A 25,747-nucleotide genomic window follows, 5' to 3' on the forward strand; every position below is an offset into this window, starting at 1 on the left:
CGTGCCACTGCACTCCAGCCTGGGCAACACAGCGAAACTCTGTCTCAACCACAACAACAACAACAAAAAGAACTAATTCAGATTCTAAAACCAGTTGCTAAATGTTTCCTAACTTTTTTTTTTTTTTTTTTTTGACAGAGTTTCAAAATCTGTCGCCCAGGCTGGTGTGCAGTGGCATGATCTTGGCTCACTGCAATCTCCGCCTCCTGTGTTCAAGCAATTCTCCTCCCTCAGCCTCCTGAGTAGCTGGGATTACAGGTGCTCACCACCACACCCAGCTAATTTTTGTATTTTTAGTAGAGATGGGGTTTCATCATGTTGGCCAGGATGGTCTCAAACTCCTGACCTCAGGTGATCCACCTGCTTTGGCCTCCCCAAGTGATGGTTGGGATTACAGGCATGAGCCACCACTCCCAGCCTTTTCAACTTTTTATGAAAAATTTCATACATAGAAAATGTCAGAAGATAGGTCAATGAAGACCTGTAGACGCCACAATTGTATTTTTTTGAGACGGAGTCTCACTCTGTCACCCAGGCTGGGGTGCAGTGGTGCGATCTCGGCTCACTGCAAGCTCCGCCTCCGGGGTTCACGCCATTCTCCTGCCTCAGCCTCCTGAGTAGCTGGGACTACAGGCGCCCGCCACCACGCTCAGCTAATTTTATGTGTTTTTAGTAGAGACGGGGTTTCACTGTGTTAACCAGGATGGTCTCGATCTCCTGACCTCATGATCCGCCCGCCTCGGCCTCCCAAAGTGCTGGGATTACAGGCGTGAGCCACCGCGCCCGGCCAACGCCACAATTGTTAACAGTGTGCCATAGTTGCTTATCTGCATACACATATGTGCGTGTAATGATTTACTTTTTTGCAGAATGAATTACAGACATCATAACAGGTCACCTTTACCAAAAAGTTCTGCAGTTATTTCTAAAAATAAAGAACATTTTTCTGCTTCAGGGTATGTCAAACTATGGCCCTAGGCCAAATGCAGCCTCCCCGGTTTTTTTTTGTTTTGTTTTTTGAGACAGAGTCTCACTCTGTCGTCGCCCAGGCTGGAGTGCAGCGGCGCAATCTCGGTTCACTGCAACCTCCGCCTCCCGGATTCAAGCAATTCTCCTGCCTCAGCCTCCTGAGTAGCTGGGATTACAAGCGCCCGCCACTACGCCTGGCTAATTTTTGTATTTTTAGTAGAGACAGGGTTTCACCATGTTGGTCAGGCTGGTCTCAAACTCCTGACCTCGTGATCCACCCGCCTCAGCCTCCCAAAGTGCTGGAATTACAGGCGTGAGCCACCGCGCCCGGCACACCCCTGGTTTTAAAAATAAAAGTTTCGAGCCGACAGTGGTGGCGCCCGTGGTCCCAGCTCCTCGGGAGGCTGAGGCTGGGGGATCCCTGGAGCCCGCGAGGCAGAGGCTGCAGTGAGCCGAGATCGCGCCTTGCACTCCAGCGTGGGTAACAGAGCGAGACCCTGTCTCAGGAAAAAAATACAAGTGGGGTTATAAATAAAATGAGATTAAAAACAACAGATTTTTGCCTCAGAATCCCGACCCACCGCAGCCCCAGCGAGGCGCAGGCGCAGGCGCGCGCTCGCTGGTTCCGCCCATGCGCACAGGCAGGGAGCGCGCGCCCCCTCTGTAGCCTTCGGCCTCCGGGGGCTGCAGTTGCGCGGCTCGGCCACTGCGCGGCGGTGGCGTGCGCCTGGGCGGTGTCGCGGGCTGTGACGTCACGCCACGCGCCGGGGCCAGGAGGAGGCGGGCGCAGGAGGCGCGTGCTCAGTGTGCTGGGTACCAGGCGACTCCGGGACAGGGGGTCTCGGCCGTCGGCGTCATGGTTTCGCGCGTGCAGCTCCCGCCTGAGATCCAGCTGGCTCAGCGCCTGGCGGGGAATGAGCAGGTGACCCGGGACCGGGCGGTGAGGAAGCTCCGGAAATACATCGTCGCCAGGACTCAGCGGGCCGCAGGTTGGCGGGGGTGTGGGCGGCTGGCGTCTCGGGGGCCGGCTGGGCTGGTGCGGGTGTGGGCGGCGGCGGCCGGAGCTGGGGGCCCTCCGAGCCCTGTGGAACCTCCACGTGGCCGGGCCGGGCAGGCGGGGTCCACGGGCCTGTTCCCGCTGTTACCGGCCCACGGCCCCCGCCGCCGCTTTCCCTCGTGGTGCGGTGACTTCTGGTCCCTCTGCGAGAACGCTCCTCCCCAGCCCCCTAACCCCTTTCCTAGCTCAGGCGTCCCCTCCCTCCAGTAGACCATGTACTCCTGCTGCCCTGCTGTTTGGGCACCCAGTATTTTTCCCTCATGGCAGCATTTCCCACTGTTTGCAGTTTTCTGTTTGCGTTAATTATTGGATTGTTTTCGGATTTCCACTCGAGGGTACCTCTCTGAGGGCCGAGAATCTACTTCTTGTTCATGGTACCCGGTGGTTCTCCGAGCGTGGTCCCCCAACAGCAGTAGCATCCCCTGGACATTTGTTAGAAATACACGTTCTATGCCGGGCGCAGTGGCCCAAGCCTGTAATCCCAGCTACTTGGCATGTCGATGGGGGAGGATCACAAAAGCCCAGGAGTCCAGCCTGGGCAACATAGCAAGACTCCATTTCCATCGCAAAAGAAAAGAAAGAAATGCAAGTTCTAGGATCCCAGCCCTACCAAATCAGGACTAGCATCTGCTTTATGAAGCTGTTCAAGTGCTTCTGCTCCCCACACTCAGCCTGAGAACCACTGCTACAGGAACAGGTTGCCAGACACATAGGACTTCAGTGAATGTCAACTGAGTAATGTTTTAAATTAAAATTTTTTGTTATTTTTGTGAGTGAGACCTCACTGTCATCTGTGGTGGAGGAGTGCATTGGCACGATTACAGCTCACTGCAGCCTCTACCTCCCAGGCTCAAGTGAGCCTCCCATCTCAGCCTCCCCAATAGCTGGGACTGCTGGCACCGTGCCACCAGGCCAGCTAAGTTTTGTATTTTTTGTACAAATTGGGGTCTTCCTATGTTGCCCAGGCTGGTCTTGAACTCCTGGCCTTAAGTGATCCTGCCTCAGCACTCAATTCCAAAGTGCTGGGAGTACAGGCATGAGCCACCGCACCTGGCCTCAGTAATTTCTGTTTCTCTCGTAGTCTGAATGCCTGAGTTCACTTTCTTCTTTTAGTATTTGAGATATATTACAGGAAAGTGCAGAAGCCCTCAGTGTAATGCTGGATGAATTATCACCAACAGATTAACCTTGTGGCCACTGTCCAGCTTAGGAAACGGTCAAGGTTCGCAATTTTGAATTTCCAAAATGGAGTATGGTGCCTGATACCTTGTAGATCTCAGTCGGTTTTACTGTGTGCGTGAAGTAGCAGTTACCTGGAGTAGCCGCATAGCCACAGGCGTGCCAGGTTCTGGGTTAGAAGGATTGTTTGAAGGGGAGGGCCAGATTCTGCCCCCCAGTTGCCTTTACCGTAAGTGGGACTTTGGTCTCATTCAGGCAGTCATGTTTCTGTGGCTTCCTTTCTGGCACTCGAAGGTGTGGGATTCATTTGGTCCAACCGTTGCTGTTTTGATGCAGGTGGTTTTACGCACGATGAGCTGCTGAAGGTGTGGAAAGGACTGTTTTATTGCATGTGGATGCAGGACAAGCCACTCCTCCAGGTGAGTGGGGGGAGCAGCAGAGCAGGTACAGAAGCAGCGGGGGAGGATGGATGGGCATCTGGTCAACCCAGTTTTTCTTTTTTTTTAAGTCGGAGTTTCGCTCTTGTTGCCCAGGCTGGAGTGCAGTGGCTCAATCTCGGCTCACTGCAACCTCAGCCTTCCGGTTTCAAGCAATTCTCCTGCCTCAGCCTCCCGAGTAGCTGGGAGTACAGGTACCTGCCACCATGCCTGGCTAATTTTTTGTATTTTTAGTAGAGACAGAGTTTCATCATGTTGGTCAGGCTGGTCTTGAACTCCTGACTTCATGATCGCCCGCCTCGGCCTCCCAAAGTGCTGGGATTACAGGCATGAGCCACCGCGCCCGACCTGGTCGACCGAGTTTTAATATGGCCAGAGACCGTGGGGAGGTCGTATAGCCTTGACGCTTGGTTCGGCACGGCTGGTGGGCCTGGGCCTTTGTTAGGTGAGTCTTGCACTTGCTGAGGTGTTGATGTGATTGACTGAGCCGTGCACTGCAGCAGCACTGGCATGGGTGAAAACTGGGTTTTGTGTTTGTCCTGGGTTGCAAACAAGTGCTGAAATAGTGGAAACCAAGGGGCGGAATTCAAGTCTCCTGAGACAAGGACGTCTCCCGCTAGCCTTTTTCAAACATTGTTTCTCAAATTGTGAATTTTGTGCTCTCCTTCAAAATCTCCTGGGTGGTGAGGGTACTTAGTTAAATTCAGGTTCCTGGGCCATATTCCATGCCCATTGAATTATCAAGGGGAGGCTGTGAAATGTCCCTTAGCAAGTACCCTGGGCGATGCCTGGCGCGGTGATGTAGGCAGATAGCGAGTGATCTATGGGGTCTCGCAGCCCTCCTCCTCCTGATGGTTAGGGGGCTGTGAGTCCCAAGGCTCCCTTCCGCTCTCCCACGTCCCTCTTTAACCATGACTCTGTGGCTTAGGGCACAGCCCCTGTCAAGAGGGCAGTGCCTGCCGTGGTTGTGTGAGAGGCTGATGACCCCGGCTGTAGAGGGGCCTGCCGTGGTTGTGTGAGAGCCTGTTGACCCTGGCTGTAGAGGGGTCTTTTGGAGCAGGGGTGAAACCTCCAGTGCACTGAGCTGAGACCCCCTGGAAGCCGACTCTCTGTGATGAGTGAGTGAGTGAGTGGGTGAGTGGGTGGTTGTGTGTGTGTCATTGTGAGAGCCTGGTGCTTCGGGGGCTGAGGGCGTTTTTGTTGTTTCCTACACAGGAAGAATTAGGAAGGACCATTTCCCAACTCGTTCATGCTTTTCAGACCACGGAGGCGCGTGAGTATGCTCTGCCATAGTTGGGTACATTTGTAGATGTCAGAACCTCTGAGCATCAGAGCCACCAGACCCAGGAGGTTTGTGTTCTCAAATCCAGAGTAAGGAATGCCTAAGGGCAAGAGAGCACCAGCTGGTGTCTGTGGGTGCTTAGCACGTGTGCAGTGCTGGTGTAAGTATTCAACGTGGATTAGCTCATTTACCCAAAACCCTCATTTCGAGCCTAATGGGCTAATATCTTACACTTTAAAAATAAAGTGAAAAGCCAGGATAATGTCACCAAGAGATTTGACTGAATTCCGCCTGATGGTCCTGAGGTTCCTGCAGTTGATTTTTCTGACTCCTCTGTTCTCTGATGACCAGAGTTGAGAAGTTCTTACCCTGCCTGTCTGTGGGACTCACTTGAGGAGCCTCTAAAAATCCTGATGTCCAGATTCTGGTCCAGCAAAACCCAGTTCTGGGGGTAGGGCCTGGGCATCAGCATTTTTTATCTATAGCTATGTAAAGAAAGGGTTCCTCCATATTCTCACCTCACTTCCCAGAGTGGCTTCGTGCTCCTCAGTGGTTCTCTTCTGGCTTATTCCTTCTCCAGAGCACCTGTTCCTTCAGGCCTTCTGGCAGACCATGAATCGCGAGTGGACGGGCATTGACAGGCTGCGCCTGGATAAATTCTACATGGTGAGGCAGCCACCAGGGTGCCGGCGGGTGGGGGCAGTGCGGGTCTCAGTGCCTGGCCAAGCGAGACAGGCGGCACCTGGGCAGGGAGGCAACCTGAGGCAGTGCGACCCTGAAGCCAGGGGTGGGAGGTGGAGCCGAGACTCTGGGCGGTCCCTGACCAGGACTCTGCAGCTTTGTCCAGTCTCTGAGGGTCATTGAATGGGCAAGGAATTCGACCCTTAAAACACCACACAAACTTTTGGTTCAGAGAAGGAAAGTGACGATTGTTCTCCGGGTGAGAGTCGATGGTGACACCGTTGTTACCTTGTCAAAGAGGCAGAGTGAGTCTGGAGGCACAGCAGAGGAGCTGCGGTCACGCCCTGGCGTGAGCCCTGGAGTGCTTAGCCTGCGAGGCTGGGATGGATGGTCACAGAGCGGGACTTCCTTTCCCTCCTCCCTCATTGTATCCCCGTTCAGGGCACTGATTTGCCCTGAGGATACAGGGGAACACTGGGGTTTAGAGGTGCAGCGTGTTGCTGCCCGGACCTGCTTCTCTCCTTCCCTCCTTCCCTCTTGTTGAACCGTGAGGTCTTGTTACTAAGGTGGTGGTCATTGTAACCTTAGAGCAGGCCTGAGATACGGGGACATTGTCACTGTGTAGGGGTCGGTCACCCAATGGGGACACTGAAAGGGGCCGTGTCTGGGTCTCACTGAGGACAGATGTTGATCTGCCACTCTGGCTTCAGTGTCCAGCTCAGATTCGGGCCAGGATTGTGCAGACAGCATATATACCAGTGATTCTAGAAGTGGAGACCAGGGCGGGAAAGGCCTGGAGCTCAAGAAGGAAGGAGGCTCCGGGGCAGGCCAGGGGCCCGGCCATGCACTCGGACAGAGTGCAGACTCTTAGGGACAATGGGGCTCTGCAGGGAGGCCACCCTGCTGTTTTGCTGAGATGTGGCTGCTGGGTCCCTGGATGGATGCGTTCTGCTGCTTTCCATGGCTCGTTTCTGGGTGCCCCTTGTGTGGCTGAGTCCGGCAGCACAGCCTTGCGTCAGGGCCGGCCTCGGTGGCACCGCAGGGTGTTGTGGGGGATAGGCCTCCCGTGTCCGCAGGAACAGTGTCCGGGCTGCTGGGCCGTGCTTTGTCATCGGGGCTCCTGGGGGTCCGCGTGTCCTCTGCTGCTACTGACTGCAGCTCAGACCCCACTCTGAGCGTGTGGGCATGCTGGGTCAGTAGCCTAAAGGGGGGACAACTGCAGAAGGGTGTTGAGCCCCATGGAGGGAAATGGCATCGTGGGGCAGATCTGGAGGTTGATTCACGGGTGAGGCTTGGCGGGAGGGCTGTGTAGCGGACCGCAGAGGAAGTGAGCTACGTTCTCTCCGTTGCGGGGAGCTTGGTGAGGACCAGCCGTGTTTCAGACCCGGTTTTGCGGAGGGCTCCACCGCCCATGGGGGTGGCCGTGCCTCTTTCCTGGTTCTCCCTTATGAATCGGACTGTTCCGTTTCAGCCCCGGTTTATGGACTGGAGTCGTAGGACTGTCCCCTATTACCCCCCGCCCCCCATGCACCTGCTTCCTGCCAGTTGGGGCCTTGGAGCCGGGGATAGGGCGTGTTCTCAGCCCAGGGTTCTGAGGGCGTGGTGGTGTGTCCTCCAGCGTCTGTCTGTCAGCAGCTCTGGGGGCCGGCTGTGTGCTGGGGCCGGCAGAGGTCACCACGGCCGTGACTTTATCCTGCAGCGGATGGTGGTACGTGGGGAAGGGTGGTCTGGCGAAGTAGGGCTGGGCTTCTGCTAACGCCACCCTCCTTCTGTGTCACAGCTCATGCGGATGGTCCTGAACGAGTCCTTGAAGGTTCTGAAGATGCGAGGCTGGGAAGAAAGGTGGGTGCGCGGCGGGCCTGCTCTGGGGGGACGCTGTTCTCGGGGACCGCAGTCATGTGTTTGTCATTTGATTCTTTGCCATAAGGAGATGTCAGCCTTTATATTAACGCATGCCCCCAATCGTGCTTAGAGAGAAGACAGTTTTTAAAGTAAAAATCAGTTTGTGTGTTTGTGGAAATGATGCCATTTATCCTCAGGCTTGGAGGCCAGTTCTCACTGGGAGTCAGAAGGGAGTTTTTTAATGAAAGGGTGTCCAGCCGAGGAGCTTCTTATAAAAACACGGCATGTTCCGCTTCATTAGCAGTGCTTTTTGTTTTTTTGAAATAGGTGTCACTGTTGCTTAGGCTGGAGTGCAGTGGCGTGATCTTGGCTCAACTACAGCCTTGACCTCCCGGGCTCAAGTGATCCTCCTGCCTCAGCCGCCCAACTGGCTGGGACTGCAGATGCGCACCACCAGGCCCACGTAATTTTTGTATCTTTTTTTGGTAGAGACGAGTTCTGTCCTGTTGCCCAGGCTTGTCTCAAACTCTTGGGCTCAAACAATCTGCCTGCCTAGGCCTCCCAAAGTTGTAAGCAATGTTAATTGCTCCTAATTCTAAAAATATGTAAACTGGCCGGGTGCGGTGGCTCACATCTGTAATCCCAGCACTTTGGGAGGCCGAGGCGGGCAGATCACAAGGTCAAGAGATCGAGACCATCCTGGCCACCATGGTGAAACCCTGTCTCTACTAAAAGTACAAAAATTAGATAAATGCATAGAAAAGAATTAGCAGGCTGGTTATGGTGGGTTAAGGGGATCTCTTGAGCCCAGGAGTTTGAGGCTGCAGTGATCTGTGACTGAGCCACTGCACTCTAGCCTAGGTGATAGAGTGAGATTCTGGTTTTTTTTTTTTTTTTTTTTTTTTAAAGAATCAGCAGGAATTGAACTGTGGCTGCTGAGTTTCTCTAGGTTTGAGTTGCATGGGTGATTTTGCATTTAGGGCAGCGGTGCCTCTGGTTTGGAGGGATTTTCATTCTTGTATTCCCTGGCAGGACTCTGATGCCAGGAGTCTCATTCATTCTAGGCCTTAGCATTGTGGATTACCCCATAGGGATCTCATGGCTTAAGCTGAATTAAATGTTAAAGGGATGATTTTACTTGTGTTAACTTTTTTTGGCTTCTTATTACAAGAGTACTTTTCCTCCCTGTAACTGAGAATTCAGTACAGGAATCATGTGGAAGACCTCGGTGCCTTCCCCCAATGCCTGCTGCGGTCCCAGTGCTGACAGTGGGGTCCGCTCTTCCCGCCCTCTTGGATCTCCTGCAGGCATAACCAGGCTGTCATTAATATCCACGCCATTGCCACTGGCCTGGGAAGTCGGTCCCTCGCATCTGTGTGTCTTCCTCTTGGTCTCAGCACCTGTTCTTGTCTCTGTCTCGTTTTTCCTGAGCCTTAGAGAGCATCACTTTTCCTTTCCATCACCAGTGATTCTCCAGCCTTGCTACGGAGCTTCCTAAGGATCACACAGTTTACAGATCTGAGTTAGGCAGCTGCGTTATTAAGCACCCCAGGAGGTCCAGATGCATGTAGGTGCTACAGATTATTCTCTGGGGCTGTCTAGTCTTCAGATCCAGGGCCTGTGATGCCATCAAACCCGCCTGCCAGGGAGAGCTCTGGTGGACGTCACAGATGGAATGCGTCGTGCGGCAGGGCCCAGGAAGCCAGCAGGTGGTTCATGGTCCTCGGCCCCTTTCTGGGCCTCCACCTTCCTTTCTCTGCCTGTGCTGTCCTGACGTGTCTTCCCCAGCGGTACCCAGTGGAGACAGTGGAGAGGAACACCAGGCAGGGCGTCTCGTCTCAGCCAAGCCTTTCTCTCTGCTAGCAATCTTGAGGACAGAGGGAAGGCCTGTCTGAATGTTTACACGTGCTGCATTTTGTAGCTGACATGCACACTCAGGCCATACGTTCTGGTGCTGGTGCTGGTCACATAACTCCCTAACTGCAAGACTGCTTTGCGCTGGAGGAGACCCAGGATCGTTGATATCATCTGTGTGGACTTTAAGGCTGGCATGTTTGCAGACAGTGGCGCCTGCCCGCACTTAGGTTCCCATCAGAGCGTGTAACCGTGGGAGAGTGGGGGGCACGGCTGTCTTGGGGCTCGTCGAGGCTGCCTGTCATATTTGCTTTTTCTTTCCTCAGACAGATCGAGGAGCTGCTAGAGCTGCTGATGACTGAGATCCTGCACCCCAGCAGCCAGGCCCCCAACGGGGTGAAGAGCCACTTCATCGAGATCTTCCTGGAGGAGCTGACCAAAGTGGGCGCCGAGGAGGTGAGGCTGGTCTCCGACGGGGCGGTGGAGCTGGGCGTTTGTGGAGGAGGAACTGAGCTCCCACTGGCTTTCCTCGTAGCTTACGGCAGACCAGAACCTAAAGTTCATCGACCCCTTCTGCAGAATCGCTGCCCGGACCAAGGAGTAAGTGGTGGGTGGCCTGATCGGGCCCGACTCCTTCACCGAGTTCTTCCATGGGGCTGCTGTTGTGGGGGTGCTGCTCCCTCGAGGGATGAATCTGTCTCAGAGTGGCCGCTGGCCGTGTGGGTGGGGAGAGGTTGCAGGGGAGTCGGCGGCTTCCGCTTGGGAATCCAGCATAACGGGCCTGCTCGCCGGCCTCTGCTCTGCCCCTCAGTTCCTTGGTTTTGAACAACATCACTCGAGGCATCTTTGAGACGATTGTGGAGCAGGCCCCGCTTGCCATTGAAGACCTGCTGAATGAACTGGACACACAGGATGAGGAGGTGGCGTCGGACAGTGATGAGTCCTCTGAGGGCGGTGAGCGTGGAGATGCGCTGTCCCAGAAGAGGTCTGAGAAGCCGCCCGCAGGTGGGGGTCCCACTGCGCCTGGCTTCTCCTCGGGGCCTGTCCTGGGCTGAGCCAGTGCGGTCTCCTGCTGGGTTGCTCCTGCCACCTCCTGCCTGGTCCCCTTGTCTCTGCCCCTCCTCACAGTCCATCCTCAGCATAGAAGCCAGAGTGACTTCTGTGGGCACCAAGCACATGTTTCCCCTCAACCCCCAGCCTCTGATGTGCTCCACGCCCTCTCCGTACCCCTGGGCTCCTCGGTCTAACCCATGCCTCTGGCTCAGTTGGCCCCCTAGACTCGTTCCTGCCTTGGTGCCGAGTCTCTCCGTCCCTCCCACCGTCTCTCCCCCCATCACTCTCTGGGGCTGGACTCTTTCAGCCTCCTGGCCTCTCCCAGCCCCCGACGCAGTCCTCCCCATAGCGTCACTCTGTGGCACGGGATGTGAATCACTTGCTCCTCGTGTTCCTCGTTCCTGGCCCGTCTCCCCAGAGGACAGCAAGCTCTGTCCATATTGACCATGACTGGGTTCAGGCCTGAGACCTCAGGGCACCTGACTGCTCTGTGTGCAGTGTGTGTGAGGGGCATCAGGTGTACTCACCTGCCCCTCACTGCCTGCCAGAGGCCTATGGGGGCAGCCGTGGGGTCCAGCCTGGCCCGTTTTTTGTTTTGATGCTGCACTCATTGTCCGAGCCTGCTGGGTGGTCTGAGCTCTAAGTGTGGCATCCTGGTGCTGTGGAGGGCGTGTCTTTGACCACGCTCAGGACCCCAGTATGCCCCAAATCAGTGCTGTGGCCACTGTTCCCCTTGGCTTCCTAATCAGAAGACCCCCTCCCCACCGCCCCCAGCACTTGGCCCGGCCACCCTGTATGCTTCTCCCTGGGCTCTGCCTTGCCCTTCTCTCTCAGTAGCTGAGGTGCCTGGCAGGTCCGCTAGTGCCTGCTGCTGGCCCCCTGCTGCCAGCTACAGAGCAGACCCTTGTCACATGCTGCCCCACAGCTGCCTGTTGCCCAAAAACCTTTCTTCTGCAGACAGTGCCATCAAAGTCCCAAATGCCCAGCCTAGCTCGAGCACCCAGCCGAAACATCAGCTCCCACAGCTTCTGGACCAGGCCACCCTGAGGCTCCTCACTTCCAGAACTTTTGACATGGCCTTTGTTGCCCAAGATGCCAGCTTGTAGTCAGCCACTCAGGGCTGTGTAGGCACCTGTGCCCTGGGACATCTTTTTTTCCTTTGCAGGCCTGAGGTGGCACCTCTCATCCTGTCCATATGAGATTAGAGGTCACATGGCACCTAGTATCTGCCTTGAGCTGTGGGCTTTCCCGCCTGTGCCCATGTTCTGACCAGGGTGCAGGGTGGGCTCTCCGTTCCCGGGTGTTTCATGCCTGTGCCCAGGCTCTGACCAGGGTGCACGGAGCGGGCTGTCCGTTCCCGGGTGTTTCCCGCCTGTGCCCGTGCTCCGACCAGGGTGCACGGAGCGGGCTCTCCGTTCCTGGGTGTACGGAGCGGGCTCTCCGTTCCTGGGTGTTTGGGGCCAGCACACTTTGGGCACAGGTAGGGTTCACGGGGTCCCTTTTGTTCCAGGCTCCATCTGCAGGGCTGAACCTGAGGCTGGTGAGGAGCAGGCAGGTGACGACAGGGACAGTGGCGGCCCCGTCCTCCAGGTGGGTGCCCTGGGCTCATGGCTGCGCCCTCAGCCTTTGCCCCCCTGTGCTACCGCTTGCTCTGGAAGAGGAGGGGGGGCGTTAGGAGGGAGGATGGCAGCCGTTGGCATGGAGAGTTACCCGGACGGGGGTTAGCTTTGAAGGAGGGATGGGTGCCCCAACCCTGCCCGCCTGTAGACGAGTGGGATCATTGAGAGTGGGGCTGGGGCCTGGGAGGGTGGGCTCAGGCAGAACTGCATTATCCAGGGCTGGCCTCACCTCACGCTGTGCTCTTGCCTCACACATGGGCAGCCCCCCAGATTTCCTGTGGCCCCCTCGTTGGGGTGCTGGTGGGGAATGAGATGGCATGTGCCAAGCGGCTGGCCTGTGGGTCCCAGCGAGGAGTCCACTCAGCCATTGGGGTCTGACTTCAGGCAAATTGGAAACTTAAATGTTTTAAGTTTTAAATATGATTATCTGCAGACTGAATAAAATTTGGCTATCTTGGGTTAAAATTGATCAAATTGACCTATTTTGTTCGTGCTTGTCTGTGTGTGGTTCCTAGAGTGGTAAAGCTGCAGGCAGGCTACCGGTGGGCATGTGCCCTGCACAGTGTGCCCCACAGTGTGCATCTTCCAGAGTGTGCCCCGCAGTGCGTGCCCCCCAGTGCGCCCGCAGCTTGTGTGGTGCCCGCTGTGCTGTCGAGTGGGTGGAGCTGCAGGACCCTCAGTGAGGGTGGGCTGTGTTCCTGTGAGCCAGGTGGAGAACCTGCAAGTGGGGCCAAGTGCTGGCTGGGTCTCGGGGGTTCCACGTTCTCGGAGCATGCAGAGCGTGGCTGACCTTGCCTCTGTGACGTCTCTCTTTTGAAACAGTTTGACTACGAGGCAGTTGCTAACAGACTGTTTGAAATGGCCAGCCGCCAGAGCACCCCTTCTCAGAACAGAAAGCGTCTCTACAAAGTGATCCGGAAGTGAGTGTGTGAGGGCGCTGCGTCCTCCCTGCTCCCCTTGGAGTTGCCCTTTCCTCCTCAGATCTGGGTGCCTTCGCCTTGTCCTGGGCCCTTCTGCAGCCCCCGGGGTGATCCCCGCTAGGACCCTGAGACCAGTCCACAGCCCCTGGGGTTCCCCTGGCTAGGACCCTGCAGCCGCTCTAGCTGGAGCTTCCTCCTCCTGCGGAAGCCGCAGCTGTGGTAAGTGGGTATCTGTCTTACTCTTTCAGGCTGCAGGACCTGGCAGGAGGTGAGGATCGGCCGGGCACTGACAGTGGCACCACCTTGGAGGTGGAGCTCCATCCTCGTGGGAGTGGATTGGTTCCAGGGGTCTCATAGCACGTGGAGTCTCTTTGCAGAGAGGCCTGGTGGTGTTTCTGAGGGACAGGGAGGCAGGGCGCAGGGTTCCACAGCTCTCGTTTTTGTGGTTTTTGCTGAGTGGTTCTCAGACTTGAGTGTCCATTGGAGTGCCCCAGAGCCTGAGAGATGGGGTGCTGGCCTCAGGGGCTCCCAAGCACTGACCGCGGTGCTGCTGCTGGTCTGTTGTGCAGCACACGTCTGTTCTTGGCAGCGCGTGGCAGATGGAACTGGCATAGGTTATCGGAAGGATGGTTTCCTAGTGGGCGTCGATGGTTAGAGACGTAGGCGTTTCCCCTGGTGTTTCCTTATGAAAAGTTTCAGACCTGCAGCTCAGTTGGAAGGATTTTATAGTGGATGTCTGCATGTCCCTGCCGGCCTCCAGCAGCAGCACTTCCTGTCCTTGTGTGAAGCTCCTCTATCCCAGCATCACACCCCCTGCATCCGCCAGCCGGCGCGTCATCAGCTGTAGTCCAGGGTTTGGTTTTTTTATTTTTTATTTTTTGAGACGGTGTCTCGCTCTGTTGCCCGGGATGGCGTGCAGTGGTGTGATTCAGCTCACTGCAGCCTCAATCTCCTGGTCTCAAGCGATCCTCCCACCTCAGCCTCCCAGTCGCTGGGACCACAGGCGCACGCCACCACGCCGGCTAATTGTTGTATTTTTTGTAGAGACAGGGTTTCGCTGTGTTGCCCGGCTGGTCATCTGGGGTTTTCAGGACAGCGCGCGTCAGTGAGGTGCGTGAGGATCGTGTGCATCTGGCAGGTTTTGATGCAGAAAGTTGCCTTGGGCCGCCAGCACGGGCATTGTAGGCTGTAGACTTTGGTGTACAGGTTGAGCGTCTCTAATCTGAAACCCCAAATGCAAAATGCCACCAAGTCCAAAGCTGAGTGCTAACAGGAAGCTCCAGGGAAATGCTCGTCGCAATGTTTTGTGTTTGGGATTTTCAGGTTAGGGATGTTGAACTGGTGAATATGATGCAGACGTTCCAAAACAATCTGACATTCAAAGCACTGCTGGTCCCAAGCATTTGGGTTCGTGGATGCTCTATGCTCTACCTGTGTCCTGGATGCTCCAGGAACTGGCTTTTCCAGATGGGCTTGGGTCTGAGCTGGTTCGTTTCAGCTGTGGCGGGTACTGAACACGCTGCTCCTGGGCATTAGAACAGGGCACTTTCTCACACACATTGTCGGGAGGTGGTGCTGGCTGGGGCCTGCTGGAAGCAGCGAGCCTCAAACCGTAAGTCCCCAGCCCCCGAGAGCCCCCTGACTTCTGCCCTGGTTCTCAGGCATTTTCCCTGAAGATGAGATCCCAGAGAAGGCCTGCAGGTGTCTGCTTGAAGGGAGGCGGCAGAAGAAGACGAAGAAGCAGAAGCGTCTGCTCAGGTTGCAGCAGGAGAGAGGTAGGACTAGGGGGTGTGTTAGTCATGGAGCCGGCGTCCTCACCTGCTTGCTTGTCCCCTGGATGGGGGTCACCTGCAGTGTCTCCCCCTGAAGCATGAGTGCCGAGTCCCCCGTCCTGGGTGCCTGCTATCCACGCATCCCGGAAATGCCCTGTCCTCGGCATCCCTCCTGTAGGCCTCTCCCTGCCTCCCCTACCCACCTTCCTTGTCTGCAGCTCCCCCGAGCTGTGTGCGCTGCCCTCCCTCCCGGTCTAGAGACATCCTCCTGGCTGGGCTGCCTCCTTCCGTGCCTCCGTCTTAGATCCAAGCCCCGTCCGCTCCTCTCCCGCACCCTCCAGAGATTCCTGAGTCTCTCCACATCTTCCTTCCTCTTCTTGCCTCCCCTTCTTCCCTCCACTTCTGTCCTTGATTTCTGGGGCTGCCTTCCGTGTCGGGCCTCTGGCCACACGAGTGTGGTTGGCATGTGATGCCCTCACCAGGGGCAACCCTGGGTCCGCGGCAGACCACTCAGGGCCTGGAGCTGCCTACCTGCAGTGGAGGGGGTTGAGCACAGTGCCGGGCAGGGCAGGGGGCCCATGGCAAGAATGGGCTGCAGAGGAGGCACATGGTGGCTTTGCCCCACACTGGGAAGCCTTCCCTGTTACTCTCTCCATGCTAAACTGGCTCCAGGGCCTAGGGATTCACCCCTTCCCTTGCCCAGAGCTCTGTGCCATTGAAGCCGTCCATCTCATTTCCCATGGGGCAGTGGCCTCCTCTTTGTAGCCGGCCCTTGGCTGTGTGAACGCTGTCGGCCCTGGCGTTCAGGACCTGGCACTGCCTGGCGTCCTGTTCTTCCACCTCCCCTTCTACCTTGAGCCCAGTCCTGCCTACTCCTCTGTGCCTTTGCTCCTGGGTCTCATGACCCTGTCCTCACGCTGGTCCTTCTGAGGTCAGCCCTCGCTGAGGTCCTGAGCCGTGTGGATGGAGCTTGGCGCCCACACTGGACACGGGATGCGTCTGGCTGGCTGTTGTGGCCGTGTTGTCCTCCCAGGTCTGTGGTGCTGGCATCCTCAGCCTGAGTTGGAGTAAGTGGAAGGAGCCCGTGTAGGCGTTCTCTGGCTCATGGGGTCTTGCTGTTTTGTCAGGGAAAGGTGAGAAGGAGCCCCCGAGCCCGGGCATGGAGAGGAAGAGGAGCAGGAGGAGGGGTGTAGGGGCCGACCCCGAGGCGCGGGCAGAGGCTGGTGAGCAGCCAGGCACAGCTGAGCGGGCCCTGCTCCGAGATCAGCCCAGGGGCCGTGGCCAGAGAGGGGCTCGCCAGAGAAGGAGGACACCTCGGCCCCTGACCAGTGCCCGAGCAAAGGCGGCCAATGTCCAGGAGCCGGAGAAGAAGAAGAAACGCAGGGAGTGACGTGGCCGGGCCCAGGACAGGCAGGGAGGGAGGCCAGGCCTCGCTTGCACCGAGGGACGAGGCCGACCGGGCTGTTCTGTAGACTCAGGACCGTGGCTCCAGAACTCCTGTGCCAGGCGGGAGGGAAGGGCGGCACTGGAGAGAGGGGCCCGTCATTAGGGGCCGGCATCCCAGGAACCGGACCTCTCCCCAGAGCCTCCGCCTGTGGCTGTGATGACCTTGGGCCAGAAGGTCAAACTCCGCAGACTGAAACTCCGCCTGCAGCAGGACTGGCCGCCCCCGCTGTGGGGGGTGCAGAAAATAAAATGCCGCGCAGCCCTTGCCAGGGAAGTGTCGCTTCGGGTGTGTCCTACGGACGTGTGGGAGGTGGCAGGCGCCAGCCTCCGAGCAGTGTGGTGGTTTATATTCATGTTTGTGGAAAAATCTTGCAAGACATTTCTCCTTTCACAGAGCCGCCCAGGTGTTAACAGGGCTGTCTGGACGGGGCTCTTTTGCTTCCCCCTCAATCTGGGGTCTAGAGTTGTGCAGGGAATTCAGCTCCAGTAAGGCCCGGATTGCCCGGGGTGAGCGTGTGTGTGGTGGGAAGACCTGGCTTCCGCGAGAGCCTTGTTCCTGGAGGCAGGAACGCCCCGCCATCCTGGGTACCCGCGGGTCCGCAGGCTGCGCACCTCCTTCCCTCAGCCAGGTCACCCTCAGCGTCCTCCCTGCCCCTCTCCCCTTCACACCTGCTGGAGCCTGTGAGGGAGGTGGCGGGGCCCCACTGTGGCGACGGAGACCTGACAGTAGCCCAGGGCTTTCCACCTGCATGGAACAAGGGCCTGTCTGCCGCCAGCGCTGTGGCCACAGCCTGCATAGGTGACAAGGGGCCGCTGCGTTGGGTTTTGCCCGCATCTTCTGTTCCATGGGTGCCCAGCCAGCCAGGCCGTGTGGGATCCAGCGAGAGGCCAGGGCTTGGAGTGGGCCTGGGACCAGGAAGGACCTCTAGGCTGTGGCTGGCCTTGTGCAGACCCTGGACTGCATCCGGTTCCCCAAAGCCCTGCTGCATTTGAGTGTCCCCCAACCCCGGGCAGGTGGCACCTGGTGACACCTCCTTCAGTCCCACTCAGCTGGGCGGCTGGGGCAGGCTTAGGGCACAGTTAGGGGCCAAGGAGAGGGAAGGCCAGGGCCCCTGTTCTAGGGGTTAGGGTTCTTTCCCCAAAGGAACTTAAAAAGACAAGCGTGGCCAGGCACAGTGGCTCACACCTGTAATCCCAGCACTTTGGGAGGCCGAGGTGGCCGGATCACCTGAGGTCAGGAGTTTGAGACCAGACTGACCAACATGGAGAAACCCCATCTCTACTAAAATACAAAATTAGCCAGGCATGGTGGCACATGCCTGTAATCCCAGCTACTTGGGAGGCTAAGGCAGGAGAATTGCTTGAACCTGGGAGGCAGAGGTTGTGGTGAGCTAAGATCGCGCCATTGCACTCTAGCCTGGGCAACGAGAGGGAAACTCTGTTTCAAAAAAAAAAAAAAAAAAGACAAGCGTGTCCAACGTAAACTGCCGGTGGCGAGCGTCAGGTCTGGGCAGTGTCCCCTGGGCCTGGTCAGTGTTCCCCTGGGCCTGGCCTCTTCACCCCCAGCAGGGCCTGTTGGGAGGAGCCCCTGCAGTTGGAGGCCTTTGGAAAGGAACGGGATGCATAATAACGCTTTCTTGTTTTTGAAGTTTCTTTGGTCAAAAGCTAAGGAAACAACCATGCTAACAGAAGTTTCTGGAAAAAAGCAAATTAGAGATGCCAAATTGCAGTTGTGAAACCGGAAGCCACAGTGACTTTGCATCTTCTTTCACGTGTGTGTTCACAGGGAGGGGTTTTCATGGCTGCGCCTGCACCGTCACGCTCTGGCTGTTTCCAGGCCCTGCTGGGTACACATTTCCCCATATTCAGAATTGTTTTAAATAACCGCATTGTGCTTGTGACATGAATGACTGAATTCCTCTCCTATTGGTAGCCTCTTTTACTTTATTTTTTATTTTTTTATTTTTGAGACTGAGTTTTGAGTTGAGTTTTTTTTGAGACTGAGTTGTTTTATTTCCGCACATGAGTGGTAGTTCCAGCTACTCAGGAGGCCAAGGTGGGAGAAGCGCCTGAGCCCAGGAGAGAACCATCGAGAGGTAATTCACATGGAGTACAGTTCGCCCAACTGAAGTGTGTAATTCGAGTTTTCAGCATATTCAGAGTTGTACAGCCATCACCACAGTCAACTTTAGACCATTTTCAGTCCAAAAGAAACTGGGTATTCCTTAGCCATCGCCCCTCTGTCTCCCCGCCACCCGCACGCATCCTCCCGGCCTCAGGTTCCGGGCCGTGTCTGTTCTGGCCATGTGTTACGGGATCACGCAGCACCGTGGTTCCAAGGCTCATCCACACTGGATTCTTTCCTTCTTATGGCTGAGTGACATCCCACGGTACAGACAGTGCATTGCGTCTGCCCGTTTGTCCACTGATGGACGTTTGGGGTGTTTCTGCCTTTGGCCATCTGGAGTCACGCTGCTGTGTAAGGATGAGTTTGCAGGGGATGGATGCTTTCATTCTTCTGGGGCAGATGCCTAGGAGTGTCATGGCTGGGTTTTGGGCTCACCATGTCTAGTCGGTTGAAGAACTACTTTCCAGACTTTTCTACAGTGGCTGCATGCATTGAGTTGAGCCTCGGGGATGGGCCCCTGTCTGGGTGTTCTGCTATGGCCAGGCTGATGGGATCCCAGGAGGTGACTCTTCTCAGGACACTTGGCCCAGCCACTCTGACTTTGTGACCAGGACAGGAAGCACCTGTGGTTCCATTCGCCTGCCTGTGGAGTGGGAGTAACAGCACAGGGCTGGGATGAGGATGATGTTGCTTTTTCCTGGAAAAACAATCTCTCAACCTTACAGAAACATTGCAGACACACAGAGCATTTCTACCCCGAGCCTTTTGAGAGCATTTCCTGACTCGGTGCCCCAGCACCCTGGATACTTTGTGGCCCATTTCCTCCTACAGAGACATTCCCTTAACCACAGCACAGCGGTCACAGAGGGAGCTAGAGCCAGGTGTGGTGGCATGTGTGTAGTCCCAGCTACCCTGGAGGCCAAGGCGGGAGGATCGCTTGGGCCCATGAATTTGAGTGAGCCTGGGCAACATCAAGACCCCATCTCAAACCAGGAAAAATCAGGGAATTAGCATGGATACCTCACTGTGTCCAACCCTCGAACCCTCAGTCCTTAGTTGTCTCAGTGAAGTCGTTTGCAGCCCTAGGGCCCTGTTCAGATTCTCTCATTTCTCTGAAGATCTCTAGCTCCTGTGAGGGGAGGGTGGTGTTTAGAAGCCGATCTGGCTGGGCCTTTGCTATTCCGATCTCACTGTTCACAGGCGTTCTCAGCTGGCAGAGCTGGGGCAGTGTGTGCATAGCGCATGCCTGTTCTCTACCTGTCCCGCCAGCCACCCTCCATCTGTCTAGATTAAGGTCTTCAGAAAAAACAGAACCAATGAATGGGGTGTGTGTCTGTCCACTCCAGCTGCGAGAACAAAATAGTAGGGACTGGGCAGCTTAGGCCTGGGAGGGTGAGTTTCTGTTCTGGAGGATTCCGAGGGAGTGTCGGCAGGGTTGCTTTTCCTGGGCCCCCTCCTTGGCTTGTCTTAATCAATGGCCACCTTCTCACGGTGTCCTGACCTTATTTTTTTTTTTTTTTGGAGAAAAATTGTCGCTCTGTCGCCCAGGCTGGAGTGCAGGGGCACCATCTCAGCTCACTGCAACCTCCGCCTCCCAGGTTCAAGCGATTCTCCTGCCTCAGCCCCTGAGTACCTGGGATTACAGGTGTGCGCCACCACGCCCGGCTAATTTTTGTATTTTTAGTAGAGATGGGGTTTCACCGTGTTGATCAGGCTGGTCTTGAACTCCTGACCTCATGATCCTCCTGCCTCAGCCTCCCAAAGTGCTGGGATTACAGGCGTGAGCCACTGTGCCCGGCCGTCCTGACCTCCCTTACAAGGATGTCAGGAAGGTTGGACTAGGGCCCAGCCCTGTGATCTCATTTAACCCTGGTCACCTCCTTAGAGGCCCCATCTCCAGTCACACGGGGAGTTAGGGCTTCGACATGTGCTTGTCAGGGGACACAGTCCTGTCCATAGCAGGCGTGTGCGTGTGGTGGTGGCGGAGGGGAGAGTGCTCTGTTTGTTGTGAGGAGTCGGCTCACAGGACTGGGGCTGGCAGTTGGGAGTTCTGCAGGGCAGGCGGCCGGCTGGAGACCCCGGAACGTCCTCAGGGGAGGGGACCCCGGTCTTTTAAGGCCTTGGCCAGGCAGACCGGATGAGGCCCCCTCTGCGGAGGCCCACCTGCTTTCCTTAGTCCACCGATTCAAATCAGCCTCATCCTGGAAACACCCTCAGGAACATGGGGGCGCTCCACCCGAAGCTGGGTGCCGGGGTCTGCTGCAGCGTTGGCCGCTCACTGTCTTATCGGCTGCCTGTGCCTGCCCCACTCGTGTTAGGAGTTGACCTCTGGGAGAGGCGGTGCCTCCAGCTGTGATGGACACCCAGGGTGTATTCTAGGGTTTCCCTTCTGTGTTTGAACCTCCCTTTGCCGAAGGAACTCTGGCTTCCATTACCCCCGATACTCATTTCATGCAGAACTGAGGCCGGGAGTGGGTGCTGCGCCCCTTCCCGCGGGGGTGCCCTCCTCACGTTCGGCTCTGCCACCCCCGTGGGAACCCTCCTGCCTGGTCCCCTGCTTTCACACCCAGCTGCGCCACCTCCTGCAGGGCCCCCGGTTCCTGTGGGGCTCTGACACCAGGACACCCGCTCTTCACCCAGCCTGGGCCGCCGTGGCCCCCCGCCCCCACGGTGCAGCTCTGCCCTTCTTGGCCCTGTCTGAGGCTCCCGAGGGAGCTTGAGGGAGCTCGGGGGTGCCTGGTGAGCGGGGGTCTCCTGGATGCTCCTCTTCCAAGCTCAGAGGCTGACCTGGCAAGTGGCAGCACCCCACCTCCCCATTTGAAGCCCACAAGGAGGAAGAAAAGAAACTTCTTGACTCACCCATCACGGAGACCCACGGCCATCCCGAGAGGTGCGGCCACGTGAGCAACAACGCTCCACGCTGGGTGTGGGCGAGGGTCTTCCAGGGACCCTAAGCCTCTTAAAGAACATCTTGGAGATGTACTTCCTGCAGCGTTCAGTTCCCCGTTGCGGGTGCACAGTCGGGCGGCCGTGCACTGCAGCACGGCTCATTGTAGAGCATCTCAGCGCCCCAGAGAGCAAGTCCCGACGCAGGGCCCCCATTACCTGGAGGTGACTCCGGGGAGGGGCCTGTGGACTCGCAGGGTGGTGAGGCGAGTGTGTGCATGTACAGCTTCCTCCAGCAGCCAAACGGTCTAGAACAAACATGCTGTGTCCTCGCTGACTTCAGAGCTTCAGTAGCAACCCACGCCACAGCTTCACAGTTGACAGTTGTCACAGGCTCTGCTCGGAGGTGACATTCTGGGGACTGAGCAGCAGTTCTGGAGTTACAGACTTAGAGGGGCCGTCTCCGGGCCCCCCTGCTTTTTCCTCCTTGCCTCGGTACCAGTAGATGGAGACCCCAAGTTGCAGTCCTGCCAGCCCACAGTGGCTCACGTGCCAAAGGCTCTTCCCTGCAGGCTCTCAGCCAGCCTGGGTCACCAGAGGTGCCCATTTTCCTGCCTGGCATGGCTGAGCAGAGCCAAGAAACAGACTTGAACCCCAAGACCTCTCCCTCAGCCAGAATGTTCTCTGCATGAGCTTCTCACACTCAAATATGACCATGACCTGTAACATCTCCCGGTAGGCCTTGCGGGCAGTAGAGGCATTGCACGGGCGAGGGAGGTAAGCAGGGAGCAACCCCCGGCGAGGGTAGGCCCTGCAGCTGCGGCAGGGGTGAGGGGAGGGGCTGAGAGGTGGACGGCAAGTCAGGCAGCGCCCTGGGTGTTGTGGGGCGGTTCACGCAGGGGTGTGACCTGGCCAGGCAATTTTGGACCCACTTCCTGGCCGTGGGATCGAGGGTGGGTTTGGGGACAGTTCTGCCAGCAGCCCCGGGGTTGGAATATGTCTCACAGAACTTCCACTGTTGCATATACTGCCTTATAAAGATAGACCGGTAATGGGGACTATCCCCCCTCATTAGCCCGGAAGTTCCTCCAGAGGGCACAAGACCCCACGCGGTGATGTTGAGGCCTGGACGGTGGTGGTGGATGAAGAAGAGGCCTGGTTTGCAGTGTGTGTGGTGCTGTGGCCTACCAGGAAGAGGGCCCAGGAGTGGGCATGCATGTGCCCAGCCCCCAGCCCACGTGGTAGGGAGCCGGCCCCACAGCCACAGCCTGGAGTCTGAAAGGGAACATCTCCATCTCTGATGGGGACCTTTTCCCCAGACGGACTCTTCTACCGTGAAGAGAACGGCAATGGCCAGCACCGCGGTGAGCTGCTCGGAGATTATCCCTCCAAGCATCACTTACCTCTACACAGGGCTGGTTTTACTTCCTGAACCGGATTCAGCCGGAAGGAGCTGCAGCAGACTGCCTCGGAGTCTTCCCGCAGGGGCCATCTCCCCAACATGCGGCCTCTCCCCTGTGTAGCCTCTCCCCCATGTGACCTCTCCCCCTGCGGCCTCTCCCCCTTGTGACCTCTCCCCTGCGTGTCCTCCCCCATGTGACCTCTCCCCCACGTGGCCTCTGCCCCATGTGACCTCTCCCCCCTGCGGCCTCTCCCCATTGTGACCTCTCCCCTGCGTGGCCTCTCCCCTGCGTGTCCTCCCCCATGTGACCTCTCCCCCACGTGGCCTCTGCCCCATATGACCTCTCCCCCCTGCGGCCTCTCTCCATTGTGACCTCTCCCCTGCGTGGCTTCTCCCTCGTGTGGCCTCTCCCCCATGTGACCTCTGCCCTGCGTGTCCTCCCCCATGTGACGTCTCCCCTGCGTGGCCTCTCCCCCGCGTGGCCTCTGCCCCATGCGACTCTCCTCCCGCGGCCTCTCCCCCTTGTAACCTCTCCCCTGCATGGCTTCTCCCCCGCGTGGCTTCTCCCCCGTGTGGCATCACCCATGGGTTCTCATTGCATGGAGCCCTGGCCCCTTACTGTGGGTGAGGAGTAGGGAGAGGATTGGCCGTTGGGTTCTGGGTTCCGCAGTCCACAGAGGGCAGTCTGGCCCTCTCTGTGCCTCTGCCGGCCCTTTGTCCCCTTCTGTCACGTCCCCTGTCACCTGCCCTCTAGGACCTGCATGGCTGCAGTCCCACCAGCTGCCTCTGGGGGGTGCCCATGGCCCTGGAATGGGCTTGGGGGAGACCGCACCGCCCGGGGCCTCTCCAACCCTTTGCTCCAGGCCACTTGCTCCACCCTCTCTTGCTGCCCCATGTGACCTAGGATCCCTTTGGGCGAGTGCCTCGTTCTCTCCCTGAGTGGAGCCTCTGCAGGTGCTTCACGAAGGCTGGCACCCACCTCTACCTGTGTACCACGGCCTGGGATGGACCCTGCAGCTGTGGCCCTCCTGGCACTATCCCTACCCTGTGCCCCGGTGGGTGTGCAGTGGGAACAGGCACCCTGGGGTCCTTGGAGGCTCAGCGTCCTCAGCCCTCACCCTCGAGACCCCATTGTGGCACCTGTGTCCACTCAGGGATTATCCCAAGCCTGGCCAGAGGTCGGGAAGGGACAGAGGGAGCCACATAGGAGCCTCTACCAGCCCCTTTCTTACCACGGGGTGGGGACACTTCCTTCCCACAGGGTCTCAGGCTTGTGGGCTCCGCCCAGCTGCCCAGGCCCCAGAAGGCACTTCTGACCCTTCTCTTTGGGGTCTGCCCTGGGGGGCTCCAGGCCACTTGCTCCACCCCATCCCTCTTCTGGAGCCTCCCAGTACCTCAGTTCCGACTGTGGGGAAAACAGAACCCTAGGAAGCAACCTCACGGCTGTGGGCAGGGGAGGGCGGCCGGGAGCCCCAGCTGCCCCACAGGGACATTGAGTGAAGGCAGAGCCTGGGAGGGAAGTCAGATCCATACATGGGTCCCGTCCTGTTGGTGTTGGCATCCCTGAGTGAGCAGCCATCCGCCGCCCCCTGGAAAGAGACCGGGAGAAGCAGCTTCAAGCTTTGGAGCCCGGCCCAGCTGCTAGTAGCCCCTGGGTCACAGTGCGAAGGGGGAAGGCGGGGGCTTGAGGAGGAAAGTGAGAGGATTGTGCCTGGGGGCCCCCGGAGGGCCAGTCTGGAGGCGCGTTTGGGTGAGGCGGTGCTGGCTGTGCCCCTGTCTGAGATGGGCAGAGGGAAGGCGCCCAGGGCTGAGCCCAGGGTCTCCAGGCCAGTCCCTCACTGCTCTGGGGTTCGGTTTCCTCACCTGCACAAAGGACGGGTCCCGTGCTCTCCGGAGGCCACACGGGGTCTCCCTGAGGCACTGAGTCTGGCTTGTTTCTGGAAACTGAGGCACAGGAGGACGTTGATAACCGGCCTCCCTCTGTCCTCTTTCCCAGGGGTGCAGCTCGTCCGTCCCATGGTTTCAGATTTGCCCGGTGTGTTGCAACGACCACCTGGCACTCAGCTTGCCCGGTGCCGCCTGGCCCCGCAGCCTTTCCCAGGCCTTGCAAGGGTGGCACAGATGGGGAAACTCCATCTGCAGGGGCGTCACCCCCGAGGGATGTGTCCTCCACACTCCCTTGATGGTCACGTGGGTCCCGGGAGGGCGCGTGTGACTCTTCCCAGGATTGCAGCGTTGGGGCGTTGTGCCAGCCTGGCCCCGTGGGTGCGGAGTGCCATGGACCCCTCGGCCCTCCCGACCTTGTTTCCCTTTGATGTAGAAGTCTGCATGGCATGAATTCCAGTGACAACGGGCCGGGCCAGGCTCCCTGCGCCCCTGGTACTGCTGCCCAGGGCCAGTCTCTGCAGTCACCCTCCTTCCTTCCTGGTGGCTCCTCCCTCCCTCCTTTGTTCTTCTTTCTTTTCCTGCCTAAATGTTTATCGAGTCCCTCCTGCATTAAATACCCGTGCTGTGCAACAAATTACCTTGAACTTGGTGACTTCACCACCACTGCTTGTCAGCGCCCAGCCGTAGACGAGGGTTTGGGAGGCATGGCTGGGCCTGCCCAGGGCTCCCTGGCTGAAGTGGGTGCTGAAGCTGCCAGGCACTGGAGGCTGGGCCTCTCGCACACTCCCTGGCTGTTGGGAGGGTGCATTCTTCTTTCTTCCTTGTCTTCTAGAGGATGCACTCTTGGCTGTAGGCCTCCCGTTTCTCTCACGGGCTATTCCTGGGGTTCCCTCAGATCCTGGAGGTGCCCACAGCCCCCTTCCCCGAGGCTCCCCCACCCCCACACTTTGCTTCTTCAGTGCCAGCAGGAGAAATTCTCCCTCATCAGCTTCCTCAGAGAAGGGCTCACCTGGTCAGGTCAGGCCCCGCACTCGGGCGGGCACAGCAGGGCGCACCCCATGATGCACCCAGAACCCACCCCCGCAGCCCTGGAGTCCTGGACGCTGTCCCCAGCCCTACGCCCCTCTCAGAGCTTGAGCCAGGGGCAGCGCAATGGGCAGCTCCTTCCCTCTCCTGTCCCTGGAAAACTCTGCTCTGGGTGGTTTGGCGGAGAGTGAGAGGATTCGAAAACGCTGGTACGTGGCAGGGGCTGGCAGATTCCAAAAGTGGCCCCAGACTCCCTGGACACCCAGACCATCCACCTGGTGCCACAGTACCTGATTCCCATGGCCAG

The 25,747-nt window shown here is 57.8% G+C and overlaps 2 protein-coding genes and 1 long non-coding RNA gene across 4 annotated transcripts; 1 reads left to right on the plus strand and 2 right to left on the minus strand.

The window, feature by feature from the left end:
- The first annotated feature begins 1,338 nt into the window (after positions 1-1,338).
- On the plus strand, positions 1,339-16,385 carry RRP1 (ribosomal RNA processing 1). 2 transcript variants are annotated; one of them, XM_016938625.3, is made up of 14 exons: positions 1,339-1,958; positions 3,542-3,624; positions 4,858-4,915; positions 5,505-5,590; positions 7,386-7,447; positions 9,628-9,757; positions 9,837-9,901; positions 10,113-10,306; positions 11,865-11,944; positions 12,796-12,893; positions 13,142-13,161; positions 14,555-14,668; positions 15,602-15,698; positions 15,793-16,385. In XM_016938625.3, exons 1-14 carry the CDS (start codon positions 1,826-1,828, stop codon positions 15,800-15,802), a joined length of 1,230 nt encoding a protein of 409 aa, XP_016794114.2. In that variant the 5' UTR covers positions 1,339-1,825; the 3' UTR covers positions 15,803-16,385. The 2 variants fall into 2 exon arrangements, with proteins under 2 accessions (XP_016794114.2, XP_001145779.3); XM_001145779.7 differs by lacking the exon at positions 15,602-15,698.
- A 1,652-nt stretch (positions 16,386-18,037) lies between these two features.
- On the minus strand, positions 18,038-22,686 carry LOC104004269 (uncharacterized). The gene is made up of 3 exons (XR_010154407.1): positions 22,529-22,686; positions 21,099-21,546; positions 18,038-18,882 (listed from the first exon to the last, which is right to left on the minus strand). It is a non-coding gene; the product is annotated as an uncharacterized LOC104004269 (long non-coding RNA).
- Positions 22,687-23,867: 1,181 nt separating this feature from the next.
- On the minus strand, positions 23,868-25,101 carry LOC107966342 (uncharacterized protein FLJ46757-like). Its single transcript, XM_016938626.4, is given in 2 exon segments — positions 23,868-24,299; positions 24,302-25,101. Coding segments are annotated over 2 exon segments (1,071 nt in total). The 5' UTR covers positions 25,025-25,101; the 3' UTR covers positions 23,868-23,951.
- Between the last annotated feature and the right edge of the window lie 646 nt (positions 25,102-25,747).

This window comes from Pan troglodytes, chromosome 22 (genome assembly GCF_028858775.2).
Source record: "Pan troglodytes isolate AG18354 chromosome 22, NHGRI_mPanTro3-v2.0_pri, whole genome shotgun sequence".
Lineage (NCBI taxonomy): Eukaryota > Metazoa > Chordata > Mammalia > Primates > Hominidae > Pan > Pan troglodytes.